Below are 17720 nucleotides of genomic sequence, written 5' to 3' on the forward strand. Positions count from 1 at the left end.
GATTGATGTTGCCGATGAGATAATTTACACTTATATTTGGGAAATGCACTTTCTAGGTGACGTGCCTTAAAAAATGGATGCATTCTGTGTCTAATGGCCGCTGTGAGTGGATGGACTGCCTGTTGTCAGGGTGCATTAGAGGTAGGGATCGACCGATATCGATTTTTTAGGGCCGATACCAATAATCTGTCCCCTTTCAGGCCGATAGCCGATAACTTATACCAATATTTCGGTATAAGTTATCGGCTATTTCAACCCCCCCAGCGGGGCAGAAGACGTTGCAGATCAATGATTTAAAGTGGGCGCTTTAAATCAATGAACTACAACGGCTTTTGCGGTGCCAGAGACCATCACCGCAACCCGCTTCTCTCCCCCTGCCTGTCCTGAGTCTAACCACCACAGTTACCCCATCGCCTCCCCCCCCATCCTCTGCCCACATACCGCCGTCGCTGCCCCATTGCCTCCCCCCATCCTCTGCCCACATACCGCCGCAGCTTCCCCATTGCCTCCCCCCATCCTCTGCCCACATACTGCCGCAGCTGCCCCATTGCCTCCCCCCATCCTCTGGCCACATGCCGCCGCCACTGCCCCATCACCTCCCCCCATCCTCTGCCCACATACCACCGCCGCCGCTGCCCCATTGCCTCCCCCCATCCTCTGCCCACATACCACCGCTGCCCCATCACCTCCATCCCATCATCTGCCCACATACCACCGCCGCCGCTGCCCCATCGCCTCCCCCCCATCCTCTGCCCACATACCGCCGCTGCCCCATTGCCTCCCCCCATCCACGGTGTTCTAATTACCTGTTCCCGGGGGTCCTCGATCCTTCTGGCTCCGTCGGCGTCCTGCGCTGTCACTGTGTGTACTGACGGTGACGTCGCCTTGGGACGTCACTTGTAATTACGCAGCGCACAGCAACAGCGCAGGAGCCAGAAGGATCGCGGACCCCCGGGAACAGGTAATTAGAACACCGTGGATGGGGGGAGGCAATGGGGCAGCGGCGGCGATGGGCGGGGCATTATCGGCATATCAGCAAGGTAATTGCCGATACCGATAATGTCCAAAATCGTGATTATCGGCGGATAATATCGGCCAAACAGATAATCGGTAGATCCCTAATTAGAGGTCCCTAAACATTTGTTACAAAGAGTTTATTTGCTGGATCCTGTCACTGTGATTGCCTATACTGTATCTATGCACTGTATGTTACATCCATGTTTGAACAGTAACAAAATTACAGATGGAGTCTCGTACTAGTAGGCCTCTTTTACACAACAAATTTTAAAATCAGAAAAAATTGCTGCATATCTGTGTTTTTTAAAATTCGGTTTAAAGGGCTAAGCATTTCAATCACCATCTGGTACAAACGATGTAGTGCCGAATTAGCCCTGTGCCTTCTTCTTTCCCAGGATCAGTGGTGGTCCCACCCTAGTGTTGTCATCACTTTGTGAGATAAGAATACCCCTTTAAAGAGCGGTGTTGTGCCAAATGTATCAATAGTAGTCATGCCCTTGCATGCTGTTTGTTTCTCAAATCTGTTTCATGTGTCATAGAAAATGTTGTAAATCATCATAAGCAGGGTGCACAGCAAGCTATTTTTCTAGTGCATAAATGCCCCAATAAAATGTTAAGCCCTTGATCACCTAATTATATTGTCATTTTCTAGGATTTCATGTCCCTAAAAAGAGCTGGGATTAGTTAGGATATATACAGTGTGAGTTTTGGAACTGGATGTAACTAATGCATACCTGTCATTATTTGCAGATATGAGCTTGGGACAGCACTGTTTGTCGGGTGGACTGGATCTGTTCTCTGCATGGTGGGCGGATTTATCTTTTGCTGCACAACTTCACCACAACAAATTGTCTTGAGGTACCAGATCATTTCTCTCATATGTTAACCATAGAGTCAAGATTGTTGTTAAAGGGGTTATACAGGAAAACACTTTTTTATATATATATATATATATATATATATATATATATATATATTAACTAGCTCCAGAAAGTTAAACAGATTTGTAAATTTCTTCTATTAAAAAATCTTAATCTTTTCAGTACTTATGAGCTTCTGAAGTTAAGGTTGTTCTTTTCTATCTAAGTGCTCTCTGATGACACGTGTTTCGGGAACCGCCCAGTTTTGAAGAGGTTTGCTATGGGGATTTGCTTCTAAACTGGGCAGTTCCCGAGACACGTGTCATCAGAGAGCACTTAAACAGAAAAGAACAACCTTAACTTCAGAAGCTCATAAGTACTGAAAGGATTAAAAAAAAATATAGAAGTAATTTACAAATCTGTTTAACTTTCTGGAGCCAGTTGATATATATATATAAAAAAAGTTTTTTCCTGGAATACCCCTTTAATTCACAGTACTATAAACAGTCAGATCCATTAGCCAGGATACATATCCAAGCTTTATGCATGAGTAAAGTCCTTTGTAAAAAATAAATGCTATGATATTAGTATTTACAGTCATGTTGTGTGAGTCAAAGCTTGTGAAGCTACACTGTTTACACAATTGTCATTAAAGGGGTCATTTATGGCATATCCCCAAGATATGCCAGATATGTCCCCTAGATGTAGGTCCCACCTTTGGGATAGATGGGGGACCTAAGTTGAGATCAGGGGCTCCCCGACCCCCAGGGAAAAAGCTATAGGGGACGCAGAGGTAGCAGTCACATTGGGGCCCTGGTGCCTAAGGGGCCCCCAAAGCACATCTGCCCTATAACAGACCAGCATTATCATTGGCACATGGGGCCCTGGTGCAGATTTTGCACTGGGGCCCAGAAGTCACAAGTTACGCCTCTGCTGACTCCCTTCTGTCTGTGGCCGCTGGAGGTGGTCGGGAAGCCAAAGACAGTTAGCAACATTTACATAATTCCTATTGACTTTAATGGAAGGTGCGTAAACAGTGTAGCCCTGTGAGTTATTATGTATATGTAACTCCTGTTATGTAAATACCGTAGCACACGGCGTTATGCAATTTATGCAACTCCCATTAAAGTCAATGGAAGTTACGCTGTACTCACCCGCGTCGGCTGTTTTCAGCTTCCTGAACACCTCTGGTAGTTACAAATAGGCTAGAGGGGACGGGGAGTCATCTTTTATTGAAGTAGAAACACCTTTTTTAATATCAATGGGAGTTAAATTATGTAACACAGCCGGCTTGGCTCTTTTGGGCTTTCTTGCCACTTCTAGCTGTTATAAACAAGCTGGATTTTCTAATGTTGGGTACCCCTTTAACAGTTTTATCTCTAATAGGTATCCAACAAGGAAATATTTTACCTTGGGAGATTCCGTTTGCCAAGATATGGGATGAAGCTAGGCTTTCTTTTACCAAGAATAATATCAATTTTGATGTTCATGCCTGCAAACTTAAAAGGGTATTCCAGGAAAAAAACTTCTTTTATTTATATCAACTGGCTCCAGAAAGTGGAACAGATTTGTAAATTACTTCCATTAAAAAAATCTTAATCCTTCCAATAATTATCAGCTGCTAAAGTTGAGTTGTTCTTTTCTGTCTGGCAACAGTGCTCTCTGCTGACATCTCTGCTTGTCTTGGGAACTGCACAGAGTAGAAGAGGTTTGCTATGGAGATTTGCTTTACTCTGGCTAGTTCCCGAGACAGGTGTCTTCAGAGAGCACTTAGACAGAAAAGAACAACTCAACTTCAGCAGCTCATAAGTACTGAAAGGCTTAAGATTTTTTTTATAGAATTAATTTACAAATCTGTTTAACTTTCTGGAGCCAGTTAATATATATATAAAAAAAACGCTTTTTTTTTCCTGGATAAGCCCCTTAAAGAAAAGCTTTTTTCCCCCCCATGGCAATAGTTCCAAGTATATAGAAGTGCCTATTGGTTTTCCAGACAGCAGTTCTCTTATAATACTGAAACAAAAATAGTACTCTTATAATACTGCAAACCACATGCCAATGCCCAAAGAATAACACAAGCTCTAGTGTCTAATGGAATGTGCCTTTAGCTACATCTTGGTTAAGGCTCTATATGTAGCAGTGTTTCCCAACCAATGTGCCCCCAAACTGTTGCAAAACTACAACTGCCAGCATGCCCGGACAGCCAAAGGCTGTCCGGGCATGCAGGGAGTTGTAGTTTTGCAACAGCAGGAGGCACATTGGTGGGGAAACATTAAAGGGGTGCTCCAGTGGAAAACATCTTTTTTTAAATCAACTGGTACCAGAAAGTTAAACAGATTTGTAAATGACTTCTATTAAAAAAACCTTTGCCCTTCCAGTACTTTTTAGCAGCTGTATGCTACCGAGGAAATTCATTTCTTTTTTGTATTGTCCACAGTGCTCTCTACTGACACCTGATGCCCGTATCAGGAACTGCCCAGAGCAGGAGAAAAAAATCCCCATAGCAAACCTATTCTGCTCTGGACAGTTCCTGACATGGACAGAGGTGTCAGCAGAGAGCACTGTGGACAAGACAAAAAAAAGAAATTCAAAAAGAAAAGAATTTCCTCTGTAGCATACAGCTGCTAATAAGTACTGAAAGGATTGGGATTTTTAAATAGAAGTAATTTACAAATCTGTTTAACTTTCTGGCACCAGTTCATTTAAAAAAAGAAAAAAGCTTTCCACCGGAGTACCCCTTATAATATAGAGTATACAGTGCTTCTAATCTTTGACTCTTATCTATGTTAGGGGCCTCGTATCATCTCATGCTGACATTGGATAAAAGCTGATTTAGTTGTACAGTATATTCCCTTGGTCTGAACGTTTTGTTCATTTTTCTAGCTGACATTATCAATAGTGCATGAAAGCTAGAAACAGAGGATTTATTTTGTCTCCCTGCTTGCCATGAAGTAAGATTGCGTAAGATTGCGTTGAAAGAAGGAATTTCTTCTCCAGTCGGAGGGTCACATTATCTGATTTGCTTATAATCCAAAAGGAAATCAGCTCAAGTACAAAGAAAAGGAGTATACGGCTGTAGCTAGATGCGCCACCACAAGCAGGGACTACACTGCCTCATGCAGTTGTGCAATGAACTAGAACATAAGAGGATATAGATATATAAGGGTTGTGTTACCTTGAAGGGGCCTGCACCAATGTAGGAGGGACCTCCAGTCTAACAAAAAATGTAAGCAAGCAGATCTGACTTGAACTTCATTTCTACTGATCTAGATAAATAAAATAATAATAAAAAAATATATATATTACTAAATATATGTGCACAGTATTTTAAATACAATTGCTATTGCTTTTTATATTCTTGTGTCCTGCCTATTTTTCAAGTAGCAGAGCACACAAGCCCGAACATGATCCACCCAAAGATTAGGAGTCTATTACATATTACATGTTTGGTAATGTTTTCTCTTTAACCCTTTATAGACCTCAGGACCCAGCAATTTTGGCCCTCACTCAATCATGCAACCATTTTGGAGTACATTTAACCTTTATTTTGATTTGGTGGGGTATGAAAACACTGCACTTTTAATGTTATTTTTTTGCCAGGATTTTTTGTTTTTGTTTGCATTGTTAATATATACGGTAGAATCTCCCAATAGCAGACAGTTTTCTATTCCCCAGCAGAGTCCCATAGGACTTAAAGTATTTGCCCCCTCCGAATAGAGGACATTCCAAATAGAGGATGATGACACCCCCCCCCCCCAATAGGGGACAAAGCACTCTTAATAGGGGACAAAACACTCCCAATAATGGACAACCATGCTTATGTGCCGGCCCTACCTTGTACAGAGGGCCCCCCATCAGGAGGGTGCCGCCAGTACCCCTGCACTTACTGAGAGGGCACTGAGGAATGAGGTCAGGAGCATCACTCATCACTGCTGGCAGCCGCCACTGCTCACAGCCTCTCCGTAAGTGCAGCACAGAGGACGTCAGGAGAACGTCACCCTGCACCTAAACCTGCTGGCCAGGTAAGAAGGTAAGATGAATAACAGGGGAGGGAGGGAAGGGGAAAAGTGATGTGGCACAAGGAGTAAGGGGGGGAGGGGGAGATGATTTGGCACAGAGGAAATAAAGTGGCACAGGGGGATAAAGGGGGAATTAAATGGCACAGGAGGGGATGAAATGGCACGGGGGATAAAGGGGGGAATGAAATTGTACAGGGGTGGTAAAGAGGGTGATGAATTTGTACATGGGGTAATGAAGGAGGAATGAAATGGCACAGGGGGATCAAGAGGAAATGATGTGGCACGGGGGGGATGATTTGGCACAAGGGGAATAAAGTGGCACAGGAGGTTCAAGGGGAAGGAATGAATTGTCATTGGAAGGATCAAGAGGAGAAATCAAATGGCACGGGGGAAGAAATGGTATATATATCTATATATATATATATATATATAATATATATATATATATATTTAAACAGATTGTTTGGGCACATTGCTGGGACTTGGAATCCAATACAAAAGCCAAGAAGGAAGCGGAACTCCGCGCATCAAAAGAATAAGTGCAATTTATTCACCCATCTAACAATGTGTGCAATGCACAGATACATGGCAGGAGAATGCAGATGTAGCCCTCTCCTTCCATTAAAGGGGTTGGGCTAGGTCCACAATGCATTTATGCCCCCATTTATCATATCCGTCTGCATTGCAACAAAAATGGGATGCTGAAATATACTGTTAATAGAGGCAGGAAACCCCATTCATTTCTATGGCAGAACTGAGTCACCTAGTGAACTCCTTTTGGGACATATGTGCGATTTCAAAATGCAACACCCCCTATTTTTTGAGTCTGCTTAAAATAGGCATTAGTAGTCAACGGAGTGACTAGGCAACTCAGTTTGTCCCTAGAAGTGAATGGAGACTGCTGCTGCTGCCGTTAACAGTATATAGCAGCATCAGTTTTTGTCGGGATGCCGACAGATACCATTTACAGGGGCAGGAAAGCAGTGTGGACCTAGTTTTATCCAGTAATAGAAAAACAGAGTTCATTTGCTCCAAAAATGGCAGCACAACTGTCCATAGGTTGTGTGTGGTATTACAACTTGGCTCTGTTCACTTTAATGGGACAGAGCTGCAAAATCACTGCCAACCTGCAGACAAGTGAGGTGCATTTTTAACCACTTAACGACCACGGACGTAAATGTACGTCCTGGTTTAGTGGTACTTCGTGCACCAGGACGTACATTTACGTCCTGTGTATGACCGCATGCTTCGCAGCGGTGCTTGCGTCACATACGGCAGGTTCCAGCCGGCAATGACCAACATCCGCGATCGCGCGGATGTCCGCCATTAACCCCTCAGATGCCGTGATCAGTATGCGCATGTTGAAATAGATGATCGCTGCCGCTGGGATCCGATCATCTGTAATGGCGGACGGAGGTCCCCTCACCTGCCTCCGTCCGTCTCCCGGGATCGAGCAGACCAGGGCAGAAGATCACCGATAATACTGATCAGTGCTATGTCCTATGCATAGCACTGAACAGTATTAGCAATCAAATGATTGCTATTGATAGTCCCCTATGGGGACATAAAAAGTGTACAAAAAAAGTAGAAAAATTTTAAAATAAAAAAAAGTTAAAAATCACCTCCACCAATAAAAATTGTGTTTTTCCCATTTTACCCCCAGAAAGCGTAAACATTTTTTCTATAAACATATTTGGTATCGCTGCGTGCGTAAATGCCCCAACTATCAAAACATAATGTTAATGATCCCGTATGGTGAACAGCGTAAATGTTAAAAAAAAAGTTTAAAAAATGCAGCTTTTTGTCAAATTTTTTATTTAAAAAAAAATTATAAAAAATGATCTAAAAGTTTTATATATGCAAATGTGGTATCGATAAAAAGAACAGATGATGGCGCAAAAAGTGAGCCCTCATACCACCCTATATACTGAAAAATGTTATAGGTGGTCAAAATAAGGCGATTTTAGATTACTGATTTTGTACAAAATGTTTTAGATTTTTTTTAAGCGGTACAAAAATATAAAAGTATCTAGCCATGGGTATCAATTTAATCATATTGACCCACAGAATAAAGAACACATATCATTTTTACCGTAAAGTGTACAGTGTAAAAAAGAACCCCTTCACAATGTGCAAAATTGTGGTTTTCATTTAAATTACCTCCCTAAAAAATATTTTTTGAGGTTCGCCGTACATTTTTATGGTAAAATGAAAGGTTTCATTGCAAAGTACAATTGGTCATGCAAAAAACAAGTGTTTATATGGGTCTGTAGATGGAAATATAAAAGAGTTATGGGTTTTAGAAGGCGAGGAGGAAAAAACGAAAACGCTAAAATAAAATTGGCCTGGTCCTTAACCCCTTAAGGACTGAGCCCTTTTTCACCTTAAGGACTCGGCCATTTTTTGCAAATCTGACCACTGTCACTTTAAACATTAATAACTCTGGAATGCTTTTAGTTATCATTCTGATTCCGAGATTGTTTTTTCGTGACATATTCTACTTTAACTTAGTGGTAAAATTTTTTGGTAACTTGCATCCTTTCTTGGTGAAAAATCCCCAAATTTGATGAAAAATTTGAAAATTTTGCATTTTTCTAACTTTGAAGCTCTCTGCTTGTAAGGAAAATGGATATTCCAAATAATTTTTTTTTTATTCACATATACAATATGTCTACTTTATGTTTGCATCATAAAATTGATGAGTTTTTACTTTTGGAAGACACCAGAGGGCTTCAAAGTTCCGCAGCAATTTTCCAATTTTTCACAAAATTTTGAAACTCGCTTTTTTTCAGGGACCAGTTCAGGTTTGAAGTGGATTTGAAGGGTCTTCATATTAGAAATACCCCATAAATGACCCCATTATAAAAACTGCACCCCCCAAAGTATTCAAAATGACATTCAGTAAGCGTTTTAACCCTTTAGGGTTTTCACAGGAATAGCAGCAAAGTGAAGGAGTAAATTCACAATCTTCATTTTTTACACTCGCATGTTCTTGTAGACCCAATTTTTGTATTTTTGCAAGGGGTAAAAAGGAGAAAATTTTTACTTGTATTTGAAACCCAATTTCTCTTGAGTAAGCACATACCTCATATGTCTATGTTAATTGTTCGGCGGGCGCAGTAGAGGGCTCAGAAGGGAAGGAGCGTCAAATAGTTTTTGGGGGGCATGTCACCTTTAGGAAGCCCCTATGGTGCCAGGACAGCAAAAAAAAACACATGGCATACCATTTTGGAAAATGCTTGGTTTCCCTAAAGTTTTACATTTTTAAAAAGGGTAATAGCAGAAAATACCCCCAAAATTTGAAGCCCAATTTCTCCCGATTCAGAAAACACCCCATATGGGGTGAAAAGTGCTCTGCTGGCGCACTACAGGTCTCAGAAGAGAAGGCGTCACATTTGGCTTTTTTGAAGGAAATTTTGCTCTGGGGGCATGCCGCATTTAGGAAGCCCCTATGGTGCCAGGACAGCAAAAAAAAAAACACATGGCATACCATTTTGGAAACTAGACCCCTCGGGGAACGTAACAAGGGGTAAAGTGAACCTTAATACCCTACAGGTGTTTCACGACTTTTGCATATGTAAAAAAAAATAATAATAATTTTTACCTAAAATGCTTCTTTTCCCAAAAATTTTACATTTTTAAAAAGGGTAAAAGCAGAAAATACCCCCCAAAATTTGTAACACAATTTCTCCTGAGTACGGCGATACCCCATATGTGACCCTTAACTGTTGCCTTGAAATACGACAGGGCTCCAAAGTGAGAGCGCCATGCGCATTTGAGGCCTAAATTAGGGATTGCATAGGGGTGGACATAGGGGAATTCTACGCCAGTGATTCCCAAACAGGGTGCCTCCAGCTGTTGTAAAACTCCCAGCATGCCTGGACAGTCAACGGCTGTCCGACAATACTGGGAGTTGTTGTTTTGCAACAGCTAGAGGCTCCGTTTTGGAAACCGTGGCGTACCAGACGTTTTTCATTTTTATTGGGGAGGGGAGGGGGGCTGTGTAGGGGTATGTGTATATGTAGTGTTTTTTACTTTATTTTGTGTTAGTGTAGTGTAGTGTTTTTAGGGTACAGTCGCACGGGCGGGGGTTCACAGTAGTTTCTCGCTGGCAGTTTGAGCTGTTGCAGAAAATTTGCTGCAGCTCAAACTTGCAGCCAGATACTTACTGTAATCCTCCGCCCATGTGAGTGTACCCTGTACATTCACATTGGGGGGGACATCCAGCTGTTGCAAAACTACAACTCCCAGCATGCGCTGACAGACTGTACATGCTGAGAGTTTTAGTTTTGCAACAGCTGTAGGCACACTGGTTATGTATCACTGAGTTTGTGACCTTACTCAGTGTTTCAAAACCAGTGTGCCTCCAGCTGTTGCAAAACTACAACTCCCAGCATGTACGGTGCATGGTGTAAGGTGACTGCTGGGAGTTGTAGTTTGCAACAGCTGGAGGCACACCGGTCGTGAAACACTGAGTTAGGTAAAAAAAAAAAAACTCTAAGTTTCACAACCAGTGTGCCTTCAGCTGTTGCAAAACTACAACTCTCAGCAGTCACCGACAGCCAACGGGCATGCTGGGAGTTGTAGTTATGCAACCAGCAGATGCACCAATACAACTCCCAGCATGCACTTTAGCTGATTGTGCAAGCTGGGAGTTGTAGTTATACAACAGCTGAAGGTACACTTTTCCATAGAAAAAATGTGCCTCCAGCTGTTGCAAAACCATAAGTCCCAGCATGCCCATAAGGGAATGCTGGGAGTTGTGGTGGTCTGCCTCCTGCTGTTGCATAACTACAGCTCCCAGCATGCCCTTTTTGCATGCTGGGAGCTGTTGCTAAGCAACAGCAGGAGGCTGTAACTCACCTCCTGCTGCTGCTCCATCGCAGGACTGTCCCTCGCCGCCGCCGCCGCTCTTGGGGCCCCGATCCCAACACCGGGTCCCCAGCACCCGGGGTCGTCTTCCCGCACCCGCTCACGTCCTCCGGAAGAGGGGCGGAGCGGGTGCGGGAGTGACACCCGCAGCAGGCACCCTGATTGGTCGGTCGGTAATCCGGCCCACGAATCAGGGCGATCGTGAGGTGGCACCAGTGCCACCTCACCCCTGCAGGCTCTGGCTGTTCGGGGCCGTCAGAGACGGCCCCGAACAGCCAGTAATTCCGGGTCACCGGGTCACTGGAGACCCGATTGACCCGGAATCGCCGCAGATCGCTGGACTGAATTGTCCAGCGATCTGCGGCGATCGCCGACATGGGGGGGCATAATGACCCCCCTGGGCGATATGCAGGGATGCCTGCTGAACGATTTCAGCAGGCATCCGGCTCCGGTCCCCAACCGGCTAGCGGTGGGGACCGGAATTCCCACGGGCGTATGGATACGCCCTGCGTCCTTAAGGACTCGGAATGCAGGGCGTATCCATACGCCCTGCGTCCTTAAGAGGTTAAGGTTAAAATGGGCTTTGTCCTAAAGGGGTTAAATAAAAAAAATTATAATTAGCTGTCTTTCTAATGCTGGAGAACCCCTTTTATCTACTAGATAGTATTGGTGCAGCTTAAATACCTGCTATACTGCTAAACCATAGATATACATGAATGTGCATTGAAGCACTGATGCCTGGGCTTATAACATCAATAGAAATTAGACCAGAATCCAGTAAAACAAATTCCCATAGCAAACCTCTCCTGCTCTGGACAGTTCCTGATATGGACAGAGGTGTCAGCAGAGAGCACTGTGGTCAAACAGAAAAGAACTCCAGAAGGAAATACAACTTTCTCTCTAGCCTACAGAAGCTGATTAATACTGGAAGGATTAAGGGTTAAGATTTTTTAATAGAAGTAATTTACAAATCTGTTTACCTTTCTGGCACCAGTTAATTTGAAAAACAAAAAAACCTTTAACCCCTTAACGACCATGGACGTGTATACTCATCCATGGGCCGTTAACAGGGTATAACGCGGGCTCCCAACCCAACTGGTGCAAACAATGAGCCAGTATATGGAATTTTAGGTGCAAAATTGAAAGGGTTATTATTTTTAAAAACGAAAGTGCAGAAACAGAAAAATGCTTGGTCCTTAAGTGGTTAAACAAACAAAGTTCCCCCAATAATGAGTCCTATAAAGTAGATATAACATATTTTATATTTTTTATAAGGATTGAAGAGATTTTAATCTGATTTAACAATAAAAAAAAAAACTTCATGTCTTCTACTCTCTTCACAGTTATAAACTGCATATACAGTTTCCATAGGAGTCCATGAGAGTAGTATAACTACATATGTTGAAAGCTCCCTCTAGTGACAGATGCCAGCAGCCTTTTCAGTCCTCTTCCAGCTGGGAATATTAAAGGGGTACTCCACTGGGAAATATATATATATATTTTTTTATATCAACTGGTGCCAGAAAGTTAAACAGATTTGTAAATTACTTCTATTAAAAAAATCTTAATCCTTCCAGTACTTATCAGCTGTTGTATTATCCACAGGAAGTTTTTTCTTTTTGAATTTCCTTTCTGTCTGACCACAGTGCTCTCTGCTGACACGTCTGTCCATGTCAGGAACTGTCCAGAGCAGGATAGGTTTTCTATGCGGATTTGCTCCTACTCTGGACAGTTCCTATAATTGACAGAGGTTTTAGCACTGTGGTCAGACAGAAAGGAAATTCAAAAAGAAAAGAACTACCTGGGGATCATACAGCACCTGATAACTACTGGAAGGATTAAGAAGTCATTTACAAATCTGTTTAACTTTCTGGCACCGGTTGATTAAAAAAAAAATGTTTTCCAGTGGAGTACCCTTTTAAGGGTCTATTCACACATACAGTATTCTGTGCAGACTTGATGCGCAGGATTTCAAGCTGTGTTCAGCTTACATTAAAATCTGCAGCAGAAAATCCTGCGCATCAAATCTGCACAGAATACTGTACGTGTGAACAGACCATTAAAGGGGTACTCCGCACCCCTAGACATTGTATCCCCTATCCAAAGGATAGGGGATAAGATGTAAGATCGCCGGGGTCCCACTGCTTGGGGCCCCCGGGATCTCGGCTGCTGCACCCACCAGGGGGCGTGACGGACCTCCCATAGACTTGCATTGAGGGGGCGGGGTGTGACATCACACGGGGCCGGAGTCGTGACGTCACGCTTGTCCGCCATTGTGGTCGGGCTCCGAAGCCTCCAGCGTTGCCGGTGTGAGGTGGAAGCCGTACAGGTGGGTGCAGCAGCCGAGATCCTGGGGGCCCCCAGCAGCGCGATCTGACATCTTATCCCCTATCCTTTGGATAGGGGATAAGATGTCTAGGGGTGCGGAGTACCCCTTTAAGGAGGGTTTTTCCTAATTATGCCCATTGTGTTAGATATAAAAATATACCTCTACTTGATTCCAGTGTCCTGCTCCGGTTCCCCAGTGCGATTGTCTTCCTGAACTGTGGCGTGACGTGTTGAGCATGTGTTGAGTCCAATGTGTCATACTGCAGTTCAGAAAATCATTGGCATAGCGATGTCCTGCCTCCAGTCGATCTCCATTGACAGTCCTTGGAGCTGACTGGAGCTGTAAACGTGTCAATCACTGGCCGCAGCGGTGTCCCACCTCAGTGATTATTGAGTGCCACTATCAGTCTCTTGTCTAACAACCTTGGATTGACTTTCACTACTGAGAAAGTAATAAAAAGCCCATTATTTCAACAAACTTTTGACATGTCATAGTGACTGGTGAAGGTCTGGGTGCTGAGCCCCTTGCCGATCACTAAGATAAAAGGGCAAAAGTGCTCGGTTGCACGTCATCTACACTTTGTGCACCTCAGGAAGACAAAAGGAGCAATATATGGAATCGCTGAAAGTCTCATGGACTAGCTGTGTAAATCCGTATACTGCTCTCTTTAGTTCTTGAAGTGAACAAAGCTGAGATGAACGGGCACAGTGTGTGCAGCTGAGCGCTTTATTTTAGTGATCAGTAGGAGTCTCAGAACACGGACCTCCACGGAATCATACTTCTGACACAATGACATGTCAGTTAGTTAAAAGAATAGATGCACTTCGGGGGTACATCACATGCACCGTGTTTACTGCAGGATTTATTCGAGTTGATGCTGTGTTCAATCATTTAGTTACACTGAATTACCAGCATCACATCCAAGCCCTAGTTCAGTGGTCTTCAACCTGCGAACCACTGCCCTAGTTAGTCTATCCCCCTCCTCTCCCTTTGCTACTGGTTAGCAAGATCCTGTGCAAGACTCTCCTCTCCAGAGGAACTGATAACAAAGAAGGGTGTGGGAAACTGGTAAGTTCTATGGGGGAGATTTATCATTGCTTTTAGAGCATTTTTTTGTCTATATTTTGGCGCAGTTCAAGCGCAAGCAGCATATTTAGCGACTTTTATGCGTCTTTTGATATAGACAGTTTTACTTTTTTTGCCTACCTGTAGAACTTTTTCTTTTTGACCATGCAGTGGTCACGTATTTATTATTTGCGACTTTTGTCAAAACTAGCTATTTTGTGCGCAAAAGTACTTTTTAGGCGCAAAGCTACACCACCTACTAGTAGGCGTAAGAATCACTTCTACCTTCCGCAATTCAACCTTTAACCTCTTGAGGTCAGGAGCTGAGCGTGTGTCATAGAGCTGGGTGGTCCTGGCGACTGTGGTCCTGGCGGCTATCTGCCACCAGGACCCAGCTCTAATGCCAGATATCACCGATCACGGTGATGCCCGGCTTTAACCCCATAAAAACACCTAACCTGTCAAATTCAGGACCCGTGAAAGTGTCTACTTCCCTCCCTCACAAGCGTCTAGAAAAAGTGTATGTGGTAGAGCTTTTCCCACCACAGCAGAGCAGCGCAAAATTCACCATCCTGCTGCACCTTCTTGATAAAAAGATGCACACTAGTCAAACCCACCACCCAAATAAACATGGGAAAATAGCTCTACCGTAGACATTCTTTGATAAAGCTGGGCCAATGTGTTATTTTATGTTATAAAGCAACTTACTATGTAGTTCATCCCAACTTCTACAACCAGATTTTCTCCACACGTTAAAATGGTCTATGGCTGTAAGATTATTTTGTCTCTTTTCAGACCAGCATCCTCCAAGAAGAATTCCTACAGTCAAGCTAAAGGGATAACCAAACTGAAGATGATTGGTGGAACCTCAGAGGAATACAACACAAAAACATTTGTCTGAAATATTTTAGTAGAAGTAACAGAAAAAAAACTGAACAGAAGAAAGAATTATAAAAATGACAACAGTATCTTTGTTTTACAAATCTTAGTATTGTACGCTAACATTTTAGCACTACTTTCATGAGGAGAATTCATTTATACTCTTCTTTCTCTTATTTGTTATGTAGTTTGGACTTTAGTCTTTCCTGTCATCATAGCACATTTATTAGGCGTAGTATAAAATGTAGGCCGGGTTTACATGTAGTATTTTTGTCAGTGTTTGGTCTTCATTTCGGTCAGGTTTTTTTTTTTTTTATCTAAGGCTGTATTCACACCACGTTTTTGCAATACAGTTCCCGTATACGTTTTCTATGTGAAAACCGTACGGAACAGTATTGGAAAATGTATGCATTGACTCTCCATTGAAAACCGTATGCCAAAAAATGCATCAGGTTGTGTCCGTTTTGCATCCTGTACGGTTTTGTCAGGTTTTTTTCCTGTACCCAAAACCGTAGTCTACCACGGTTTTAGGTCCGGTAGAAAAACTGTATTAAACCGTATACGTTTTTTTTAACATGGAAGTCAAGGGGAACCGTACAGAACTGTATGTGCATACAGTTCCATCCGGTTTTCACCATACGGTTTTTGACTTTGCACAGTTTTTTTTCTTGGAATTTCAATCAAACAAGTAAAACTTTATTGAAAATGGAGTGAAAAGTTAAAAACGTATACGTTTTTCTCTTAAAAAACGGCTGCAACCGGATGTCATATTTCACACCTTATACGGTTTTTACCTGTATACGGGTTAAAATTTGTAAACACGTTTTGATACAGTTTAGTCAGGTTTTGAGGAATCCGTTTTTCCTCAAAAACTTGATACAGGAACTGTATTGCAAAAACGTGGTGTGAATGCACCCTAAACCAGAAGTGGGACAAGCATATAAGAAAAACTATAATGGAAACACTTGCAACTTTTTCTGTCTTTTGGACCCACTCCTGGTTTTGGCTAAAATACTGACCATTTATTATATGTGACTAAAGTGTCAAGTGACTAAAATTATATTTTGACACTATTAGAAAAAAAGACAGTGATAAGTAATATAACTGGGGAAGAATATCCTACAAATTCATTAAAAGGACACATGTGGTATTTTGGAGCAACTTGCAACAGGCATAGAATACATTTAAAGTATACCATGTACTCAACTTTTTGACACAATAAATCCCCCCCTTTGTGTAGTAAAGCTCCCTCATTAAAGAGAATAGGTTGCACTATATGAGTTATAGGGCATTATTGATTGTAACACTCTATTCAATAAACAGAATCATTTCTGTATGTGTTAAGTTAGTAAACTAAGTGATGTACTTTACATTTTATATGATTTTAACCTTTAAAAGACTCTTATTTGGAGCAAATTGTAAAAGAAAAAATCTAAATATACTTAATTAACCAATACCTTTACCCACCACCAGTGTCCTCAGTCATTCTCTGTTCTGTAATGCTTTAAGGGAATCTGTCATCAGCATCACTCACACTAACCTATTGGTAAAGGCTTTTAGTGTAGATGACGTTGGTGACATTGTTACTAACTATTCCCAGTTTTGTGCCTCAGTACGGCCAATATTTTTCTTAATGTGCTAAAGCAGAAGCTTTGCGCACGAAGGGTGTTTCCATGCCCCGGTTGCAGGATGATGTCTGGCTTGAATATTCGTTGACACATCCTACCCTGTGCAGATCTTGCTATGCTGCAGAATGGAGCTCCACTCTGCCTCTATCCCGCTTCCCAGCCAGACACAGGAAACATAAAGTGAAATCTCGCGAATCTCTCTCTGCACGCGAGAGAGATTTTACAGTGGAGAAGAGCGGCCTAGCTGCAGCGTGGAGCTCCATTCTGCTGCATAGGATGGTCTTCATGGGGTAAAGGCATTTTCTAAGAAGAATCAAGCTGGATATCAACGTGCACCCGGGGCTTGGGAACAACCCCGTGCAACAAGTTCCTGCATTAGCATATAAAAAAAGAGGAATGGATCTGGGAATATTAAGTAACGCTGTCCTCAGCGTCACCCGCACTTTAAGCCTATACCAATAGGTTAGTGATGCTGATGACAGATGGCAGCCAGCACTCCATTTATTCATTTATGGGGCAACCCCATAGAGAATGAATGGAGCGTAGGCCACACATGTGCAATGTGCTCTGTTCATTCTGGGGACAATTTTGTCTCTGTCCTGGGGATCGGTGGGAATCATCCAGTTATTTCCTACCTTATCCATAGGACAGGGGGATAAGAAGCTAAGATTATAATATTACCTGGTGCACAGCACTTGACAGCGACAGCCAATAACTGCCCATTGCGGTAATGCAACACAACACTGTAGCAGTTGTAATAGAAGTGTAGGCCATTTTCACATGAGCCTAACACAGGTGCCCTTTTAATATCTATAACCTTGCTAGCTCAGGTTATAAGACTTGCAGTAAGGTTGGCATCTGTGCCATTCAATGCTACAACCAGGGGCCTAAATAGGGCTGTACGCCACTGGCTAAAACCAGCCAAGCTATATAAGAACAATTCTAGAGAATATATTGATGCAATGTTACAGTATATATATATATATATATATATATATATATATATATATATATATATATATATGGGGACTGGCTTACAATGGTATGCAAT

General features: G+C 42.6%; 1 protein-coding gene and 1 long non-coding RNA gene across 2 annotated transcripts in view; one reads left to right on the plus strand and one right to left on the minus strand.

The window, feature by feature from the left end:
- Nucleotides 1-17619, plus strand: part of CLDN10 (claudin 10) — a 45020-nt gene extending 27401 nt beyond the window's left edge. The window contains exons 4-5 of the mRNA XM_056560487.1: nt 1768-1875; nt 14958-17619. Of these exons, the coding sequence (XP_056416462.1) occupies nt 1768-1875; nt 14958-15063 (214 nt within the window). The 3' untranslated portion in view covers nt 15064-17619. The remainder of the gene's footprint in view (nt 1-1767; nt 1876-14957) is intronic.
- LOC130357747 (uncharacterized) lies at nt 4959-15010 on the minus strand. The gene is made up of 3 exons (XR_008889242.1): nt 14871-15010; nt 13257-13538; nt 4959-5143 (listed from the first exon to the last, which is right to left on the minus strand). It is a non-coding gene; the product is annotated as an uncharacterized LOC130357747 (long non-coding RNA).
- Nucleotides 17620-17720: the final 101 nt, after the last annotated feature.

This window comes from Hyla sarda, chromosome 2 (genome assembly GCF_029499605.1).
Source record: "Hyla sarda isolate aHylSar1 chromosome 2, aHylSar1.hap1, whole genome shotgun sequence".
Lineage (NCBI taxonomy): Eukaryota > Metazoa > Chordata > Amphibia > Anura > Hylidae > Hyla > Hyla sarda.